We start from the raw sequence: 19529 nt of genomic DNA on the forward strand, positions 1-19529 counted from the left end.
TTTATTTATTAGTTGTTATTATCTATCGACCAAATGTTTCTTATCATTCGAAGTACTACGAACAGTAACCATGGACTCAACCACAATTTACGGAGAATATCGAGAATTGATTCGAATGAAATCTGAACTGTTTATTTTTACCATTTCAGCTTTGTAATAACGTCATACAAACACAATGTAGGGAGAAATACACCCATCGCAGTCTTAACCATTCAGGCTCTATTCCTGATGTGACATGCAATGATGGTATTTTATTTTGCAATCAATCGTGCAAGGACTTGGAAGTGAGACTACTCTGTAGCATAAATGGTACGTATGGTTTGTTTGTTTTTTCTTTAATTTGAGGTTGTACATGGGGCACATTGACCATGAACCCCCCCCAAAAAAAAAATGTATTGGTTGTCTTTGATTAAATGTGAGAGAGAATTTTCATTTGTTTCGAACTTTCATGGGAAATATTAAATACAATTCAGAAAGACCAGACTGTAAAAATCAATGTGTCGGAAAGTCGAATAACTAATAGGCTTCAGTAATAAATTATGCAGTACCATCGAAACATATCACAAACATTTTGCTTTGCTTGGTTGGGCAAGTTTCGGGCAAATTTAGGAAAGTAATATACTTTACGAGTTTAGGTGTAAAACGTGATATAAAACAACTCTAATGTTTGCGCGATTCACTCTATTCTATTTTGTAATTATCAGTTCTCCTCACAAGATGCACCTAACCTTTTTAATGTCCGTCCTGGCCAAGTCACTTTCAGCTGCGAAGTGGCAAGAATACCGCCCAATGTTCCCTTTCTATACTCACATTCATGAAATATGATCAAAATATTAGGGGACGCTTGCATCATTAGGCTTATGAAAATTGATTTGAGACGGCCCACCATGTTTGCATCACTTTCTAACCACAGACACAGTGATTGTTCCCGAGCCCGACCTTCACTGGTCATTGAGTGAGATTGACGGCGGTGAGGGCGCCCTTGGGGCTATCGGCCCCTGGACCTGCAAAGATACGGTTGAGCGAGTCGAACCAATAAATGGGTCGATTGTGGGCGAGGTGGAGCAAGGGTGAGATGACTTAAATCATTACTATCTGAGAGTGCATGATAAATGGGCAATACCAGTTATAGGGAATTTACGTCTACCCCTTAAAAAAGTAAAAAGTTGATGTGCATAAAAAGTGAAAAATCAAACAAGCATATATTCTGAAAATCTTATCAAAATTGGCTAGCGAAAAAGATAATTATGCCGGTTAAAAATTTGTTTTTTATTCTCACTTACTGCAATATTCTTATGAGAAACTAAATAGTCATCATGTACTTCCCTATCATGTGAACACGAAATTGGGTATAAAAGAAATCTGTCTTCAATTTTTTTCTATGTATTCTTTTAGAAATTATGATAGTGGACCTAACCCCTTTTGCAAGTAAACTGAAATGAATCCAATCTATTACGATAAAAAAGTGATTTTTCTTTGCCACTTTTATTCACGTTCTCATATGAATGTCAAATTTTCTTTGTTTTCATCAGAGCGACTAAAAATTCAGAGATTTTGAGAAGAAAACAATAAAATTTATGAACAATGGACCAGAGTTTGTTTGCAAAAGGGGTTCGGTCCACTCCTGAAAAATTTTTTTTTAATTATATTATATTGCAATATTCTTAAATGTTCATGATACCCTACAATGACAACATAAAAATGGGTATAAAAGAAATCTACCTGTCTTTATATTTCTTCAGATATTCTTTTCCAAAAAAAAATCTGTGTGGACCTAACCTCTTTTGCAACTAAACTGAAATGGACCTAACCCCTTTTGAAAAAAAGTGATTTTTCTTTGCCATTTTGGATCACTTTTTAATGGGAATTTCAACTTTTCTTTGGTATCATCTTATAGAGCTACTAAGATCTATATATTGAGACAAAAAATAAAATTTAATGAAAAATGGACCTAACCCCTTTTGCAAGTGAGCTCTTCAAATATGCATGCACATCCAGTTCGGTATGCAAATGAGAAAGCCGATGACGTCCAATCGCTATTTTTCTTTTGCAATTCATCATATAAAATATGAAATATTTAGATTTTCTCCGCCTTTTAATGTACACAATAATTATTCCTCCCTGAACATGTGGAATCGTTATTTGATAAAGAGCCTTGTCAAAATCAGGAACAGATGAAATATTTTATAATTCACACAATATCAAAAAACAATAATGAGTGAGCGACGCAATGAACTCTCTCATTTGGATATTTACTCAGTTATGCATATAACTATTAAAAAACCCCGAAAATATAAAATTTTATATCTTTCTTCCAAATTAGTTGAAATTTCCCAGCGTTATGCTAGTTTGAGTTCTCTATTTATTCAAGTCAACTTTTTGTCGGGGTAGATTTGACCTTTAACAAGATTCATTAATGCATAGGTAAATATGTGATTTGACGTGCAGTTCAAAGTTATTTTTGTATGTATTCACAATAACCTGAAAAAAGCTTAAAATATAGATCCTAGAGATATATTATCAAGCTTTATTCAACTTTAATATCTCTGTAGCTGGTGATAGCTTGTGGCTAAGGAAAATAATAATAATAATAGTAATAATGATAATAATAATAATAATAATAATGCGTGTGATTGAGAATTCATATCTAATGAGGATTGGGAATCGATAGAGTGTGATTGACAATTCATATCTTATGAAGATGGGATATCCATAGATTTTGATTGAGAATTCAATAAAGATGTAATAATGATAGCTTGATTGAGAATTCATATCTATATGAAGATGGGATTTCGATAGAGTGTGATTGAGAGTTTATATCTAATGAAGATGTGATGTGGATAGAGTGTGATTGAGAATTTATATCTAATGAAGTTGGGATATCGATAGAGTGTGATTGAGAATTCATATCTAATGAAGATGGGATATCGATAGAGTGTGATTGAGAATTCATATCTAATGAAGATGTGATATCGATAGAGTGTGATTGAGAATTCATATCTAATGAAGATGGGATATCGATAGAGTGTGATTGAGAATTCATATCTAATGAAGATGGGATATCGATAGAGTGTGATTGAGAATTCATATCTAATGAAGATGTGATATAGATAGAGTGTGATTGAGAATTTATATCTAATAAAGGTGGGATATCGAAAGAGTATGGTTGAGAATTCATATCTAATGTAGATGTGATATCGAAAGAGTATGATTGAGAATTAATATCTAATGAAGATGGGACATTGATAGAGTATGATTGAGAATTAATATCTAATGAAGATGTGATCCATACAGTGTGAGTAAGAATTCATATCTAATGAAGATGTGATATAGATAGAGTGTGATTGACAATTCATATCTAATGAAGATGTGATATAGATAGAGTGTGATTGAGAATTCATATCTAATAAAGATGTAATATAGATACAGTGAGATAGAGTGAGAGTTCATATCTAATGCAGATGGGATATCGATAGAGTTTTATTGAGAATTCATGTCTAATGAAGATGGGATATCGATAGAGTGGGATTGAGAATTCATATCTAATGAAGATGTGATATCAATAGATTGTGATTGACAATTCATGTCTAATGAAGATGGGATATCGATAGTTTGTGATTGAGAATTCATATCTAATGAAGATGTAATATCGATAGATTGTGATTAAGAATTCATATCTTATGAAGATGGGATATGGATAGTATGTGATTAATAATTCATGTCTCATGAAGATGTGATATCGATAGAGAGTGATTGAGAATTCATATCTAATGAAGATAAATTCTTACATATTTTGTAGAAATCTGGTTTGTTGTTTATCTGTTTCAATTGTTACATGGATGGTGTAGCTTTGTTTACTATCTTAATCTTGCCTAAGAGACTGTCTGAATATATATATATTTTCCCATTCCCCATTTGTTTGCTGTGCTAGTAGAGCCGTTTGTTGATTTGAGGCTTTGCTTCCAACTGGTGCAGCTGTGCGCTCCCCGTTTTCTTCTTGTCTTTGATGCCCCCCCCTTTAGTGATGATTTTAATACATGTAAGTAGCAGAATACTCTTTTGTTTGTGTGATTATTATGGCCTATTTCTCAATATCTTTATTTACTACTCTTTTTACTGTTCTACTGCATTTTCATGCATTGTGAATGTATTTTCATGGTTATGGCTTGGTAGTAATGGATATTGTACCTTAACAGTGTTTTTATATGTATTATGTATATAAATTTACATTCTTTTAACTGTCGAGGGTTGCAGGACTATACTAAGCGAAGAAAAATTTTTCATTATTTTCGTTCCCTGAATTGTGATATTTTGTTTCTTCAAGAAACTCATTCTGGAAGTGATGATGAAAGATTGTGGCAAACTCAATGGGGGGGACATGCTTTCTTTGCAAGCTTTGCGTCAAATAGTCGTGGTGTAGCAATACTAATTAGAAACTCGATCAATCTGAAGGTGAAATCCCTATTTAAAGATCCAGATGGTAGATTTTTAATCTTGAATGCTATATTAAATGAACTTCCGTTAACTCTTGTAAATGTTTATGCTCCAAATAATGATGATGCCGATTTTTTACTACAAGTATTTGCTGAAATTGATAACCATGAATTTTCTTCTTTGCTAGTAGCTGGTGATTTTAACACTGTGATTGGCCATCTTGATTATCAAGGTTCCAGACTCCAGCACTCCAATTCGAAATCTCGTGAAATGCTTTCTGTGATAATGGAAGAATATGGTTTAAGTGACGTGTGGAGATCCTTCAACCGGCCTTAAAGAAGTACACAAGACATCAAAAAATCCCTCGAGTTTTATCAAGATTGGATTTTATCTTGGTTTCAGACAATTTCTTTAACAACTGTAAAAAATCAAATATTTTGCCGGGTATCCAATCTGACCATTCAGCTGTTTCTTTGCAATTTTCTGATATTCAAGCACCCAAAGGCAGGGGCTACTGGAAATTGAATACTCATTATTTACACCATGACAATGATTTTATCAATTTATTAAAGGAAAAAATAAAGTTATTTAAGTCCATACATATAAACTCCCAATGCGATGCTAATGTTATATGGGACTCTTTTAAATGTTTTATTACGGGGGTTGCTATCGAATACTCGGCAAGAAAGAAAAAAGATAGGAATAAAGAAAAAAATGAATTAATAGAGGGCATCAACAAAATTAAAACTCAATTATCAACAAATAGCTCAATCCTTTCTGATGAACATATGTTCGTACAGCTTGAAGAACTGGAAGACAAATTAAATAAAATCTATGAGTTTGAAACCAAAGGTCTGATAATTAGATCTAGGGTAAGATGGTTGGAGGAAGGAGAGAAGAGTAGCAAATATTTTTGTAACCTTGAAAATAGGTCATGGCAAAAGAAAAATATCAATAAACTGAAAGATAATGATGAAAACTTGATAACAGATCCTAAAGTTATTTTAAAAAACATTCATAATTTCTATAGTAAGTTGTATTCTGTCCCCAACAATATATCCCAAACAAATAATTTTGACCATAGTGCTCGTAATGAATACCTTGACGGTATTAACATACCTAAGTTAAATGAGGATGATAAGAAATTTTTGGAGTCTCCTCTTTCCAAAAATGAATTGTTTAATGTCCTAAAATCTATGACTTTGAATAAAAACCCTGGGTTTGGATGGATTACCTGCTGAGTTTTATATTGTTTTCTGGTCCGATATTTCTGACTTGTTAATGGATTCATTTAACTTTTCCCTGCAAAATGGTGTAATGTCTTCTTCCCAAAGAAATGGTGTAGTTACTCTTCTACCCAAGAAGGATAAAGATCCCCTTTATATTAAAAATTATATTACCCTTTTGACAACTGATTATAAAATTCTAGCCAAATGCATTGCAAACCGTCTGAAAAAGTGTCTACATTATCTTATCCATGCTGATCAATCTGGTTTTATGCAGGGTAGAAACATTGGTCATAATATAAGATTTATTTTAGACATTATTGAGTATGTTGATGCTAATGATACTCCTGGTTCTATTATTTTACTAGATATTGAGAAGGCTTTTGACAGTGTTTCCCACAATTTTTTATTTCACACCCTAGAAAAATTCAATTTTGGACATAAATTTATTGATTCCATCAAAACTTTGTATTCGGGTCGCCAAAGCTATGTTCTAAATAATGGTAATTTGTCAGAACGCTTTTCAATGAAAAGAGGCATTTTTCAAGGTTGCCCAATTTCTCCCTACCTTTTTCTACTAGTCATTGAGATTATGGCACTTTCTGTGCGTCAAAACAATTTAATAATGGGTATTCCTTATCTGGATGATGAAGCCAAAATTTCTTTATACGCTGATGACTCAGTTTGTTTCACAGATGGGTCATTCAACTCCTTTTCCCAACTTTTTTCAACAATATTCAAGTTTGGCAAATTTTGTGGATGTAAACTTAATTTTAGTAAAACAGAAGCTGTATGGATTGGCTCTAAGAAAGGGTGCCAGAATTTCCCCTTTACTAATCTTGGTATATCTTGGAAAAGGTCTGAATTTAAATGTCTGGGGGTTAACTTTTCATTAAATGTTGACCAATTGTTTATTCTAAATTACAAAGATAAATTGAAAAGAATTGAGCAAACGGTAAATTGTTGGCGTATGAGGAACCTATCTTTAATTGGCAAAGTATGTGTTATAAAAACATTGGTATTACCTCAACTTATATTTCTTTTTTCGGTGCTCTGTATCAAAATTCCCATTTCCTTTTTCAAAGAGTTGAATAGAATATTTTTTAAGTTCATTTGGAATGGGGGTAGAGACAGAGTTCAGAGAAAGATTATGTGCAATGATTATACTGAATGTGGTCTGAAAATGATTGACCCTGTTGCATTTGCAAATGCACAAAAAATGGTGTGGGTGAAAAATATTTTAGATGTAAACTATGTTGCCCCTTGGAAACATATTGAACTTTATTTTTTATTTAAATTTAATGCTGATGTTTCTATCTTGTGGAATTCTTTTGCTCCAGAATCTATTCTTAAGTCATTGGGTAATATACAAATTGCTGAATCACTTCGTGTTTGGTATTTATATAGAGAAGAAGCAACAGTAGAATTTTATGGTCATAAGTTTTCTGACTTAAGTGCCTGTCAATGTCTATGGTTTAACAGATTAATTCGTTCAAAATCCAAACCATACTTCTTTTTTCAAACTTGGTTTGATAAAAACATCATTACTCTTTCTGATTTGTTTAACCCTCCACTTCCTGGCCATAAATTATTTGAAGAGCTTGTATTAGATTTTGATATTTCTTCCGGTGATAGAAAGAAATACAATTTTTTGATTAAAAATATACCTGAAAAGTGGATTAAAAATTTTGACATTGATATATTTGGTGTTCATGTTACCATAGTGCACAAGCTTTTAACCATGAAAAGAGTCTCCAAGATTGTGTATAATACCCTGTTGGGTCGTCATGCTCCTGAAAAGAGATATTTTTATTGGTGTAATGTTTTACCTGTACAATCTGTTATTTCAAACTGGGAAAAAATACATGTTACCAATTTTTTTTGTACAATCGATGCAAAATTAAGATCATTTTACTTTAAATTGTTCCATAAGACTATAGCTCTCAATGACTTTTTACATAAAATCAAAAGAAGAGACTCGCCAATCTGTTCATTTTGTGACAAAGAGAATGAAACATTGGTTCATTTATTTTGCGAGTGCGACAAAGTCACTCCGATTTGGATTGACATGTTAGATGTCATTTCCCAGAAATGTGGAATAAGTATTAATGTAACAAATTTTGAAAAAATGTTTGGAATTTGCAGTGATAATTTTCTTTCATATTTGTTTTTGCTTTTGAAATACTACATCTATACTTGTAAATTTAAAGGCAATCTTCCAAATTTTATTGCATTTAAATGTTTTGTCAAGAAACAAAGGGAGATTGAATATATGTCAGCCAAAAAGAGAAATAAATTGCCAATTCACTTTAAGAAATGGCGTTTCACCTTTTAAACTTCCTGCATATTCGATGCATTTCTAAGGTTTTTTTTCTATTATCTATATCCCATATATTTTGTTTACTTTGTGAATTTTAATGCTTTATCTCCCTTGTCTAAGACTTATTACGCAACTTTCGATAGCTGAAATTCCAGTCATAATATTTCACCTGCTATTGTTGTACATGTACGGTTATACATTCACTCTTCTTTCATTGTTCTTTATTGTTATGAACTCTTCCTAAAAGAAATTGGCCTTTTACTTCGATTTTGTATATATATATCTGCTACTTGTCTATTCTTTTTCGATGTAACTTTTTTATTTTTTGCCAATCAGACAAATTGTTTGTAAATTTTGTGATTTGACATTGATTTCCTAATAAAACATATAATTATAATAAAAAATATAAATATCCTATAAAAAAAAAAAAAAGACATCATATCTAATGAAGATGTGATATGGATAGAGTGTGATTAAGAAATAATATCTAATGACGATGGGATATGGATAGAGTGTGATTAAGAAATAATATCTAATGACGATGGGATATGGATAGAGTGTGATTAAGAAATCATATCTAATGAAGATGGGATATCGATAGAGCAGGGGCGTAGATAGCGGGGGGGATGGGGGGGATGCATCCCCCCCAGAATTTTAGGTGGGGGGGGGGGATGGTGTGTACAATCATCCCCCCCAGGTTTCTGTGGGGGAAGAAGCAAAACTATACAGTAATAAAGCAATGAATGCTAGTTAAAATCAATCAATAATAATAGCAGTAATAATCATAACGTACAGCAATGACAAACATGATCAAAATTGGACTTTTATTCAGAGTCAATCATCTTATATGCATTTACAACTTGCAAGTTTTAAGTAATAACAACTGTCTTGCGTCGTCATATACATTTAAGGATCGTTATTCAGAGTTTCACCAAGTACATTTCCTTATAATAATTATGTATTTGCAAAGGAGATAAGTTCAAAATATTTCATTACAGATTTAAGAAAGTGTCGCTTAATCACTCCCTTTCAGAGCAATTGCTTTCATAACACATTAACACTGTTCAAACGAATTAATAAGAAATTACCTATACACATACACTGACCCTTTTCCCTGCTGGCCATGTCCCCAACCCCTACTTTGCAAAGGAAAGGTGAAAATTTTCAGTCTCTAAGGAGCGAATTAGTAAATGAATGATTTTGGAATGAAAGTGCAAATTTTGGATGGCCTCAGTGATCATGGTGATATCCGAGGTTTTTTTCACTCAATATTCACTCTTTCATATATTCACTCCTTAAAGAGTGAACTATTTCACTAATTTTTTCAGAGTACTTTGCGCTTTTCAAAGAAGGTAGAATCATCCAATATATAGACATGCCTTAATTCACGAAGGCAGATTGAATCAATCCATGGATAATTAATTTATGGTCTAAGATCACTGAACAAGCCTAACTCGACCCTCAGCGTGTTCATTGTCGGACCTTTGACAAAAAACATAATCATCTCGCGCATTTACGCGATAAAAATTATCTATACAGTTTACTTCCGACAACCCGGTGAGGTTTATTTCATTTCCATACTTAATTCAATCAAGCCTTTGTAATCATGGTAATTTTAAACAGAGTGTGCTTATCATTTTAGTGTCCGCATATCTGCACGTGGATAAGAAATATAACGTTGAGCTTTTTTATTTTACCCCTATTACTATAATTGTAATTGATATATTTTTAGTTATTTGGCTGTTTATTTGTTTATTCCTTTAGTTGTTGATTCATTCGTTTGATCATTAACAATATCGCTACTTTTAAAAGAGTATACTACTATACTAGTAAAATAAGGAATACTAGTTATTCTAGATCATGTTTAGCAGGACTGTCATGACCAAGATGATAACTAGACATCCGACAAATGACATTTCTCTTATGATCATCTTTACTCATTGTCATTAATCAAACAAAAGATTACTGCCATGAAAAATGTGCAAGGAAGTTTGTTTATTACTGGATGCCCTGTTTATTGCTGAAAGCAAAGTGATTAAAAGACACACGAGATAATCCATGAGGCAGATCGTGTTACTTTGTTATCTTTAACTCGTCTGCTTTGGCCCATGATATTTTGTTTTTATCGAGTACGTTATCTCCTTCATTCTTTGTATTTATATATTATTATATATATATATATATATATATATATATATATATATAATATATATACAATAAGAGGGGCGTGGATATATGTACCAATCGCTTTGATCATTGTTTATAATATATGTGTGAAGAGTAGAGTAGAATCAAGGATGAAGCAAAGTATACACTATATTGTAAAGCTTTCGGCCCTGGCCTTCTTCAGTTTTTATTTGCTGACATGGGTCATAGCAAATTCTCCTGAACTAGGGTGGTGTTGTGTACCGTGCGTGTGTTATTAACAAAGTAAAAAAACTTTGTAAATAACACACGCACGGTACACAACACCACCCTAGTTCAGGAGAATTTGCTATGACCCATGTCAGCAAATAAAAACTGAAGAAGGCCAGGGCCGAAAGCTTTACAACATAGTGTATACTTTGCTTCATCCTTGATTCTACTATAATATATATATATATATATATATAATATATATATATATATATATATATATATATATATATATATATATATATATATGACCCAGCTAGGGATCATCCCCCCAGGTCTAAGGACCTGTCTACGCCACTGCGATAGAGTGTGATTAAGAAATAATATCTAATGACGATGGGATATGGATAGAGTGTGATTAAGAAATCATATCTAATGAAGATGGGATATCGATAGAGTGTGATTAAGAATTCATATCTAATGAAGATGTGATATCGATATATTGTGATTGAGAATTCATATCTAATGAAAATGTGATATGGATAGAGTGTGATTGAGAATTCATATCTAGTAAAGATGTAATATGGATAGAGTGTGATTAAGAAATCATATCCAATGAAGATGTGATATGGATAGTGTATGATCGAGAGTTCATATCTAATGAAGATGGGATATCGATAGATTTTGATTGAGAATTCATATCTAATGAAGATGGGATATGGATAGAGTGTGATTAAGAAATAATATCTAATGACGATGGGATATGGATAGAGTGTGATTAAGAAATCATATCTAATGAAGATGTGATATGGATAGTGTATGATCGAGAATTCATATCCAATGAAGATGTGATATGGATAGAGTGTGATTGAGAATTCATGTCTAATGAAGATGGGATATGGATAGAGTGTGATTAAGAAATAATATCTAATGACGATGGGATATGGATAGAGTGTGATTAAGAAATCATATCTAATGAAGATGTGATATCGATAGAGTGTGATTAAGAAATAATATCTAATGACGATGGGATATGGATAGAGTGTGATTAAGAAATCATATCTAATGAAGATGGGATATCGATAGAGTGTGATTAAGAAATAATATCTAATGACGATGGGATATGGATAGAGTGTGATTAAGAAATCATATCTAATGAAGATGTGATATCGATAGAGTGTGATTAAGAAATAATATCTAATGACGATGGGATATGGATAGAGTGTGATTAAGAATTCATGTCTAATGAAGATGGGATATGGATAGTGTATGATCGAGAGTTCATATCTAATGAAGATGTGATATCGATAGATTGTGATTGACAATTCACGTCTAATGAAGATGGGATATCGATAGATTTTGATTGAGAATTCAATAAAGATGTAATAATGATAGTTTGATTGAGAATTCATATCTATATGAAGATGGGATATCGATAATATGTGATTGAGAGTTCATATCTAACGAGAGTGTGATTGAAAGTTCATATCTAATGAGAATTCAGTGGGATATCGATACGAGTGTGACTGAGAATTCATATCGAATGAAGATGGGATATGGATATAGTTAGATTGATAATCCATATCAGTGGGATGTCGAATCATTTATTTGTTAAGTAATGATTGGAAGTTATTAAAAACATTGATTGTATTCGAACATTTGAGTAAAAGTGATGTCATAAAAGCTTTACTTTAGAAATATGCCAATTACTAGTAAACATATTTATACTGATTTCAGGATTATTGATTAAGATACAATTTTCTATAAAGGAGAAGAAAGCATCAAAGGGTTCTAGAAAATGCATTGCAGCTCTTGCATTTAAATGCCAAGTTGTAGTAATTTGGGAATCATAGGATTTTGTTTTTCTCCTCCTACCCAAAATTTCAAAACTTGTTCCCTGTACAGCAAATCGTTGAGGCAAGTAACTGGCCCGCCATCTCATGACAAACTCTGCGCAGTTAGAGCCAGGGTCCCTGCGAAGTTGGCGTTTAAGCCATATCTCAACAACTGCTTGACCAATCCAGAATGCTGCGATTCCCACCACAGCATCTCCGTCATGTTCTGGTTTATCATGAAGGGGAACGAAACTCGGCCTCAGTTATCTCCCCTCCACCTGTTTCGGTCCCCGTCCCTGGTCTGTACGGTACAGAACGGTAACTTTATCGTGACGTACTTGCACGGGGATACCGCGTGGGCTGTCGATGAGACGCTAATGCACAGTGGATGGACCCACGTCACTATAACGTTTGACCTCCTGAGCAATCTTACAGTTTACTTCAATGGTGCCGAAGTGGCTGAAGCAATCCCGACGTCATCTTCGACACAATTCGATGACGTCATAAAAGGTTTCCAGACGGACAACACGTCCTTCTGGATTCTCTCTTCAGAAGAGAATGTAACGTCATCAGATATTCCTCCAATAGCAATGACAGATTTGAAGGTATTTTACTCAGCCTTGTCTGCATCTCAAACTCGTGACATCTTCCGAAGTGAACATGAAGGTAAATGCACTTTACAAAACGTATTGAACCTAAACTAGATTTAGGCATAATAAATGCTCTAATTATTCTTCCTCTTTTTTACATGTAGTTCGAAAATGTCAGTCTAATATATAAAGACTGAGCACGTGCACATGTGTCCATCCATGGATAAAGTATGGGTTTTCTTTTCCAAAGATATTATATAAATATTCTTCCACTCAATGATTCCAGTAACTTACTACATCATGCAGTTAAAAATAGCTTCTCTGACGTTTCCAGAAGGTATAACGTCAAAGCGTTTGATGCCATAGAGCATTGATCTGTAACATTTTTTTTGGGGGGGGGGAGGGGAAGGGGTCAATTTCTGATCATGCGCCTGTTAAGAAGACGCCCAAGGAGACGTTATCAGCTTAAATATTGTCTGTTTAAAAATATCAAAATTAAAGATGTATAATATTGGTCTGCCACTTCTAAGAAAATATCTTTAATTAATGGTCCCATCTATCAAAGACCCAATTTTGAGATAATAACAATGGAACGTCATGTTTATTCTGTCGCCCAGATACTTCGCCCCGGGTCCTGCGAATGGCAGCGAGGAAGTTTACCTTCATGGACTCCGTGGAAACAGACGTACAGGTTACCCACATCAAGCTGTCCTGCCTGATTCGAGGACCATCCGAAGTCAATGTCCGGTTCATGTATGAAAGCGACCACGGGTATTTTGCCGAGGTTACCTCGAACGAGTTCTATATGCTGTCGTTCAGCCAAGAAGAGAATGACCACCGCGTGATAGGTAAGCACATTTGTTTACATTTGTGTCATATGGTGGGTGCTTCATAAAGCTGTTCGTAATATACGAATGGTTTTACGTACGACTGGTGATCCTTTGATGTGCTATGTAATATCCTATGTAATTGATTTATGACCTAAGAACATATTCCAGTCGTGCGTAAAGTCGTTCGTAACTTTCCTGTTCCATTTACAAACAACACAACAGTATTAGGATCAGAAATAGCAAAACGTATATATTTAATTGTCTCTTTATCCCAGTGCTTCCACAGCTCAATAAAAAAAAACAAATCCCGAAACTCGAACTGAATCCTAAATTTCCGAAGGTCACTCTATAAAATATTTAGGTTTGGACTTCAGCATAGTTAGAGCAAAAACCAAACCCAAACAAAACAAAATACATCGAGCATGACCAAAACATTATTTAAATTTAAATCACAATTACATGTGAAATACATTCAGATTTGGTTTAGTATTGCTGTATGTGTATCGTTATTTCAAGTAATAAAATTAGATTTAAAAACAATCTTTTAAAACAAATCGTCATTTTTGAATATCCACTGGCTTTATAAATAGATCCATTAATATTTTTCTCTGAATTATCTTCAGCATTTTAACACTATTGTTTCTCTTCTATAAAAATCTCAATATACTAATTAAATAAATGTAGGCCTACCTACTAAGGCGTAGGTGTATACATTATCTGGGGGTGTTTCACAAAGTATGACTTAAGTCGCACTTAAATGCCAACGCGTACAAGATATGCAACGCGCGATTTTATTGATATTAGTGCGCGTCCTCTTGAGACGATCTGACCAATGCGGTCAAGCCTTTCATACCGTACGCAACCCGGGATTTAAGTGCGACTCTAAGTCATACTTAAATCTTTGTGAAACACCCCCTGATTGTGGTATGCAGACAAGAATATAGAGCCAAGAAAAGATCAGCAGCTTCCTATTCACCTACTAATATAAACAAATTAGAAACGTTAGCCCATTTATTTGTTGTATCCTGTAATGTTTTTATTACGTCTTACGTTAGCCCATGTATTTGTTGTATCCCATAATCTTTTTCTTACGTCTTAGTAATCTTTTAGTTAAGTTTTGTATTCACTAACTATTATAAGCAATGATTATGATACAGAGCTAAGAATATAAGGCCAAGAATAGATGAGTAGTTACATGTATATTTGGTTTTATATGTACTTATTATTATACACTAATTAAAATGTATATCCTCAATCCATTTTTGTACGTCTAATGTTTCATCCAGCCGTCTTACATATTTACGGCAAAAAGGACGGTAATGCTGGATACCTCCCTTCCCGGTTCACCTGCGAAGTGGTATCCGATAATCTTCTCAGCGCCTACGGATATCCGGTTATACAAACACCCGCTCCAACCGATCGTAAGTTCACAAAACGAATACGGGTATACTCTTAGAAAAGGAGTGCTCATTAAGACCTTTCCTTGTTCCCCTTTTCAATGCATTTCAGGTTCATCAAAGAAGTAGAATAGAAAATCTTAAAGGTCATTCAGAATCGTCTATGGGTCCACACAAAAAAAACCTCTTCAGCGTTCTATACACCTTTTTGGTGTTCCTGCTGGTGTGAAGAACCCTGTCAATTTTGTATATGATTATTTTGTAAGAGTAGGTACAGGTTTGGTAAAATGATTTTGAGCAGAAGTTTCTGTTCGTATTGAAAAAATTGAAATGTATTTTCTCAATCAATGAATAGTCATGATAGAATATCACAATATCATTTCATTGTTTATAAAGAAATAATTTTTGAAGTAAATACATTTATTATTTACGTAAATGTATATGGGCAAATCAATATTTCAAATATTAATTTTTGTTCGTATTAGGCTGTACTATCTCGGACAGGAACCTGGGGCATGTAACACAGGGCTTAGCAATTATTGTAGAACAGTTTCTCCTTTTTACGATTGATTGCTCACCTTTGTTTTACGGGACCACGGTGACAAAGAATTATTTTCTTTAAAAACTATGAGCACCGGAATTGGTAGACCAGCTTAGCCGGGGTAGTACAGGAGCGCCTTGAACACTTAAGTGGTGGATACGTGCGCTATAGAAATGGTATATTTATATAATATTGACTGGCCTTGAGGGGAACATCAAATATATTGCCAGCAAATGAATCATATTGGCCCGAGTCTTTAGACGAGGGCAATATGGGTCATTTAAGGGCAATATATTTGATGTTCCCCGAAAGAAGAGCCAGTCAATATTTTTATTATCATCCAAATCAGATATCTAGAGCAAAAATCATGATAATGGGGATATTTCTTTTAAAAATAGAGTTCTATTGTGTCATGTTAATATCGGTCTAGGCTCTGCACTTTACCATTATGACGTACTTGCAAGCGCCCGGATTCAGCGTTGTCTTTATTATGACGTATATTGTTGGTGGGCGGATCCTTATGAAGCGTATCTCTTTATACGCATCCACAAATGCCCGGATGTGAGACCAGGGAAAATACAAAGGTATATTTTGCTTCGTCTCTGCATGCAAAGTAAATACGCGCATTGAGACCGAGGAAAATACAAACAATATACCTACCCTGCCCGATATTCAGAAAATGTAGGGCAATACGGTTTTGTAAATGACCAGGTGGGTGTTTCATAAAGCTGTTCATAAGATAACAACGACTTTAAGAACGACTGGTGATCCTTTCTTTTGGTAAATGGTATACACCATAGGCGATGGTTTAGCGCGTAAGAAAGGATCACCAGTCGTTCTTAAAGTCACTCTTAACTTACGAACAGCTTTATGAAACGGCCCCCAGCTCAGATGTCTGATACGGGTGATAATATTATTTATTATCATAAAGAGCATTACCTAATTGGTTAGGTAACTTAACCATAACTGCAGTGAAAAAAAATGAAAATGAATAAATATATTTAAATAATTACGAATATTTTTCAGGTGGTCATCCCCGTGCTTATACCTCTTTTTTTGTATTCTCCCCCCCCCCTTTCACTGCCTTACCCTTACCATTAGTGGATGACAGCAACACGTACTATTGGACTAGATTTTTCAACGCCGACACTGATATTATTGGAGCCGAAGTTGAGACAATAGAAGCTCATCGTGATTTGGTGACTACATTACTTTTCATTTAAAAGAGTACTGTGTATTCATGATTATCCACTCTAAAAACAAGTTTACCCCAATATTGGCTAAAATGAGAACATGCATGTTTGTTGGGTATGAAAGATACCAAATAGACCAATTTTGTAAACTTTTACGCAGTGTTGCGTTGAAATTCACCCTTAAACCATGCATTTTACCCAATAAGGGGGGAAATATTTCCTAGCAAGCATCCATGTTCCCATTTTCTACCCAATATTGAGTAGATTTTCACTCAGTGTTTTAGAGCGTGGAACGAAAATAAAGGGAAAGGAAATAAAACCAGGACGGCTTAAGACGGAGAAAAGATTATGGAAAAGACTAAAGGTGAAAGCAGAAATTATAATCTTACAATCTTGAAAGAGAACGTAAATATTCAATTGAGCAGCGAATCATTATGTATTGTTTCTGGTTGGTAGACATTGATGCGATCGTTCGGTTATGTATCCGACGTATGAACCCGAGTAATATAGGACATAAGATAAATTGATGATACAAATGAAAACAAAACGTAATACGTATTTACAATTACTTTTATGACAATGATATTTCCCACAGGCTGAGAACAACGAAGAATACGATATCTGCAGAAATCCAATATACGCTGAATGCAGGGCAACCCTTTTTCCATCCCTCAATTCTTATCAACCGTGGTATGAATCATCGGTTACATTTGTACCGGATTCGGATTATCCGTGTAACGAGAAAGGTATCCGCTGCACCAGAGGATATTTCAGTCAGAACGTTCAAAAGTGTCCAGATCTCAAGGTCCGCTATGTATGTCCCGTTATCGGTAAGTGGTGTCAGGTGCCCACTGCCGATCACTCAACTCGATCAGACTAGAGGACTGATACAGGAGATTTTTTTAATCAATCACGACAAGTAAAAAATATACATATATATATATATATATTATACACATTGCTTTTCTGGTTGGTTGAAATTTAATTGTGTTTTATTTCTGGCATTTAGTTTGATTGCGACTCTTTCAGCTCCGGGCCCCTGTTCAGACCAACTTTAGACTTGGTCTTGCTAACTCGACAAAGTACCCTGCATGGCCCTTCTATCTTGATTGGCTCCTTAATTGAGGTAACTTTCGTGAAGGAAGCGATCGTGATGGATGTCGATGAAGATCATCTGGCCCTGTTATTTTTTTTTTTTTTGGGGGGGGGGAGGGGGGGGGTCAGTCTTACATGATCAGCATCCGGATACCTCGATCATCATCGAATGAACTATTTCTATCTTGTCCTGGAAGAGCCAGAGCATTCTCGATTAAGTGGAGAGTTCAATGAAGATTGACGGGGATTAGCAAACTTTCCTACCATGATCTAGACCGGGCCGGGGAATTACGTTGTTGGATGTTCCATTCCACAAAGTATGTTTCCTCCAGTTGCCATTTGGAATATATTTCTCAGCCAATCAAAATCAAGGAAAGTTTTCAGATCTGACAACATGTCGGAAAATAATGGTTTATGAAACACTTTACTATCGACATGACTTTCTTTTAGTCTGATTGTTTGAGAGACACAGGTGTCTAAATATTGGTATTGTAACCGTAAGATACACATTTTCATAAATCGCCCAAGGACCGAAGTTGGACTGGGACCTGCTGCAGGAAGAGCTGCGATTAAACAAGTGCAAGTCCCAAATACGCGTATTCATTGGTTGAATATCAAATTGCATTTAGCGTTTATCAAACGATATAATCACGACTATTTATGCAACTGGAATCTCAATGATAACCCTGTTCTTACGCTTTTCTATCAGTGTAACTCAGCATAACTTTTCTCTACGAGGTTTATTACGAGATATTAATTGGATTTAACTGTGTGCACGCGATGAGATGAGCGTAAATATGTTTAAAAATCTGCATAGTCCATGCTTTTTACCATGGTACAATTGAAACCTCTTTCGAGAATACGGGCCAAAGAGTCCATATTTTAGAATTGCGTGAATCAATTTTCAAATAGCAATGGAAATATCATGACTAATACAGACACGGAGTTACACCTCTAGGCCGTTCATGCAGCCATTCTTGTTTTACACATTATTTTATGGACTACAAGTGACCTTTGTGTATATTATAACGAATCCAAAATATTGATAAGTGTGGTTTTGAACGTAAAAAAGAGTCATCAATAGTTTGTGAAGTAGTTTGTAACCTCTTTAAGTACCCTACTATAGAGCACCAAGCTAATATTTGATTATATAAAATACTCTCTTACCTCATCCAACTGTACACCTTTTGTCAGAATCTCCTGCAGATGAAGTGCCTTCCACTAGTACCAGCACGACTGGTGCTACTCCCAGCAATAATGCGAACAAAAACACGGATGGTAGTCAGACCACTACCAGGGGTGGCGGTGTGTCGTAAAGGTCACTGACTTCCAAGCTACGGCATCGTCCTCAACAACTAATAATGCTGTCGATGGCGAGAAAGACCAGGGTGGTGACGATGTGACAACGACCAGAATGGGTCATGACGCTACGACAAGCTCGGATGAAAGAAGTGTTGTTTCAACTTCTGGAAGTAGTGTTGCTTCAACTACTGGAAGCATATCGTCGCCGGCCAGCACGAGTATCTCTTCCACTCGCCCCAGGGAGACGTCATCGGGCACCATACTCAACTCCAGGGACCCCGATGACACTACTGTTATCAGTGACAAGCAATCCCAATACACCAGCACCAGCAAGCCATCGGAAGGTGTTAGCACTACACCCGATGTCACACAACCTAACCGTGTCGATACGGAGTCATCACGTGATGAAAC

At 34.8% G+C, this 19529-nt stretch overlaps 1 protein-coding gene across 1 annotated transcript; it reads left to right on the forward strand.

The window, feature by feature from the left end:
* The first annotated feature begins 152 nt into the window (after positions 1 to 152).
* On the forward strand, positions 153 to 19132 carry LOC121431186. Its single transcript, XM_041628696.1, has 8 exons — positions 153 to 309; positions 914 to 1070; positions 12241 to 12836; positions 13378 to 13608; positions 14877 to 15011; positions 15473 to 15504; positions 17317 to 17551; positions 19011 to 19132. Exons 3-8 carry the CDS (start codon positions 12392 to 12394, stop codon positions 19130 to 19132), a joined length of 1200 nt encoding a protein of 399 aa, XP_041484630.1. The 5' UTR covers positions 153 to 309; positions 914 to 1070; positions 12241 to 12391.
* Positions 19133 to 19529: the final 397 nt, after the last annotated feature.

This window comes from Lytechinus variegatus, chromosome 17, assembly GCF_018143015.1.
Source record: "Lytechinus variegatus isolate NC3 chromosome 17, Lvar_3.0, whole genome shotgun sequence".
In the NCBI taxonomy this organism is placed as follows: Eukaryota; Metazoa; Echinodermata; class Echinoidea; order Temnopleuroida; family Toxopneustidae; genus Lytechinus; species Lytechinus variegatus.

Coding starts and splice junctions, on each gene's coding strand:
- LOC121431186 (XM_041628696.1), top strand. CDS start 12,392: ATGTTCTGGTTTATCATGAAGGGGAACGAAACTCGGCCTCAGTTATCT. Junction 13,609..14,876: donor GAATGACCACCGCGTGATAG/GTAAGCACATTT, acceptor TGTTTCATCCAG/CCGTCTTACATATTTACGGC. Junction 15,012..15,472: donor AACACCCGCTCCAACCGATC/GTAAGTTCACAA, acceptor TGTTCGTATTAG/GCTGTACTATCTCGGACAGG.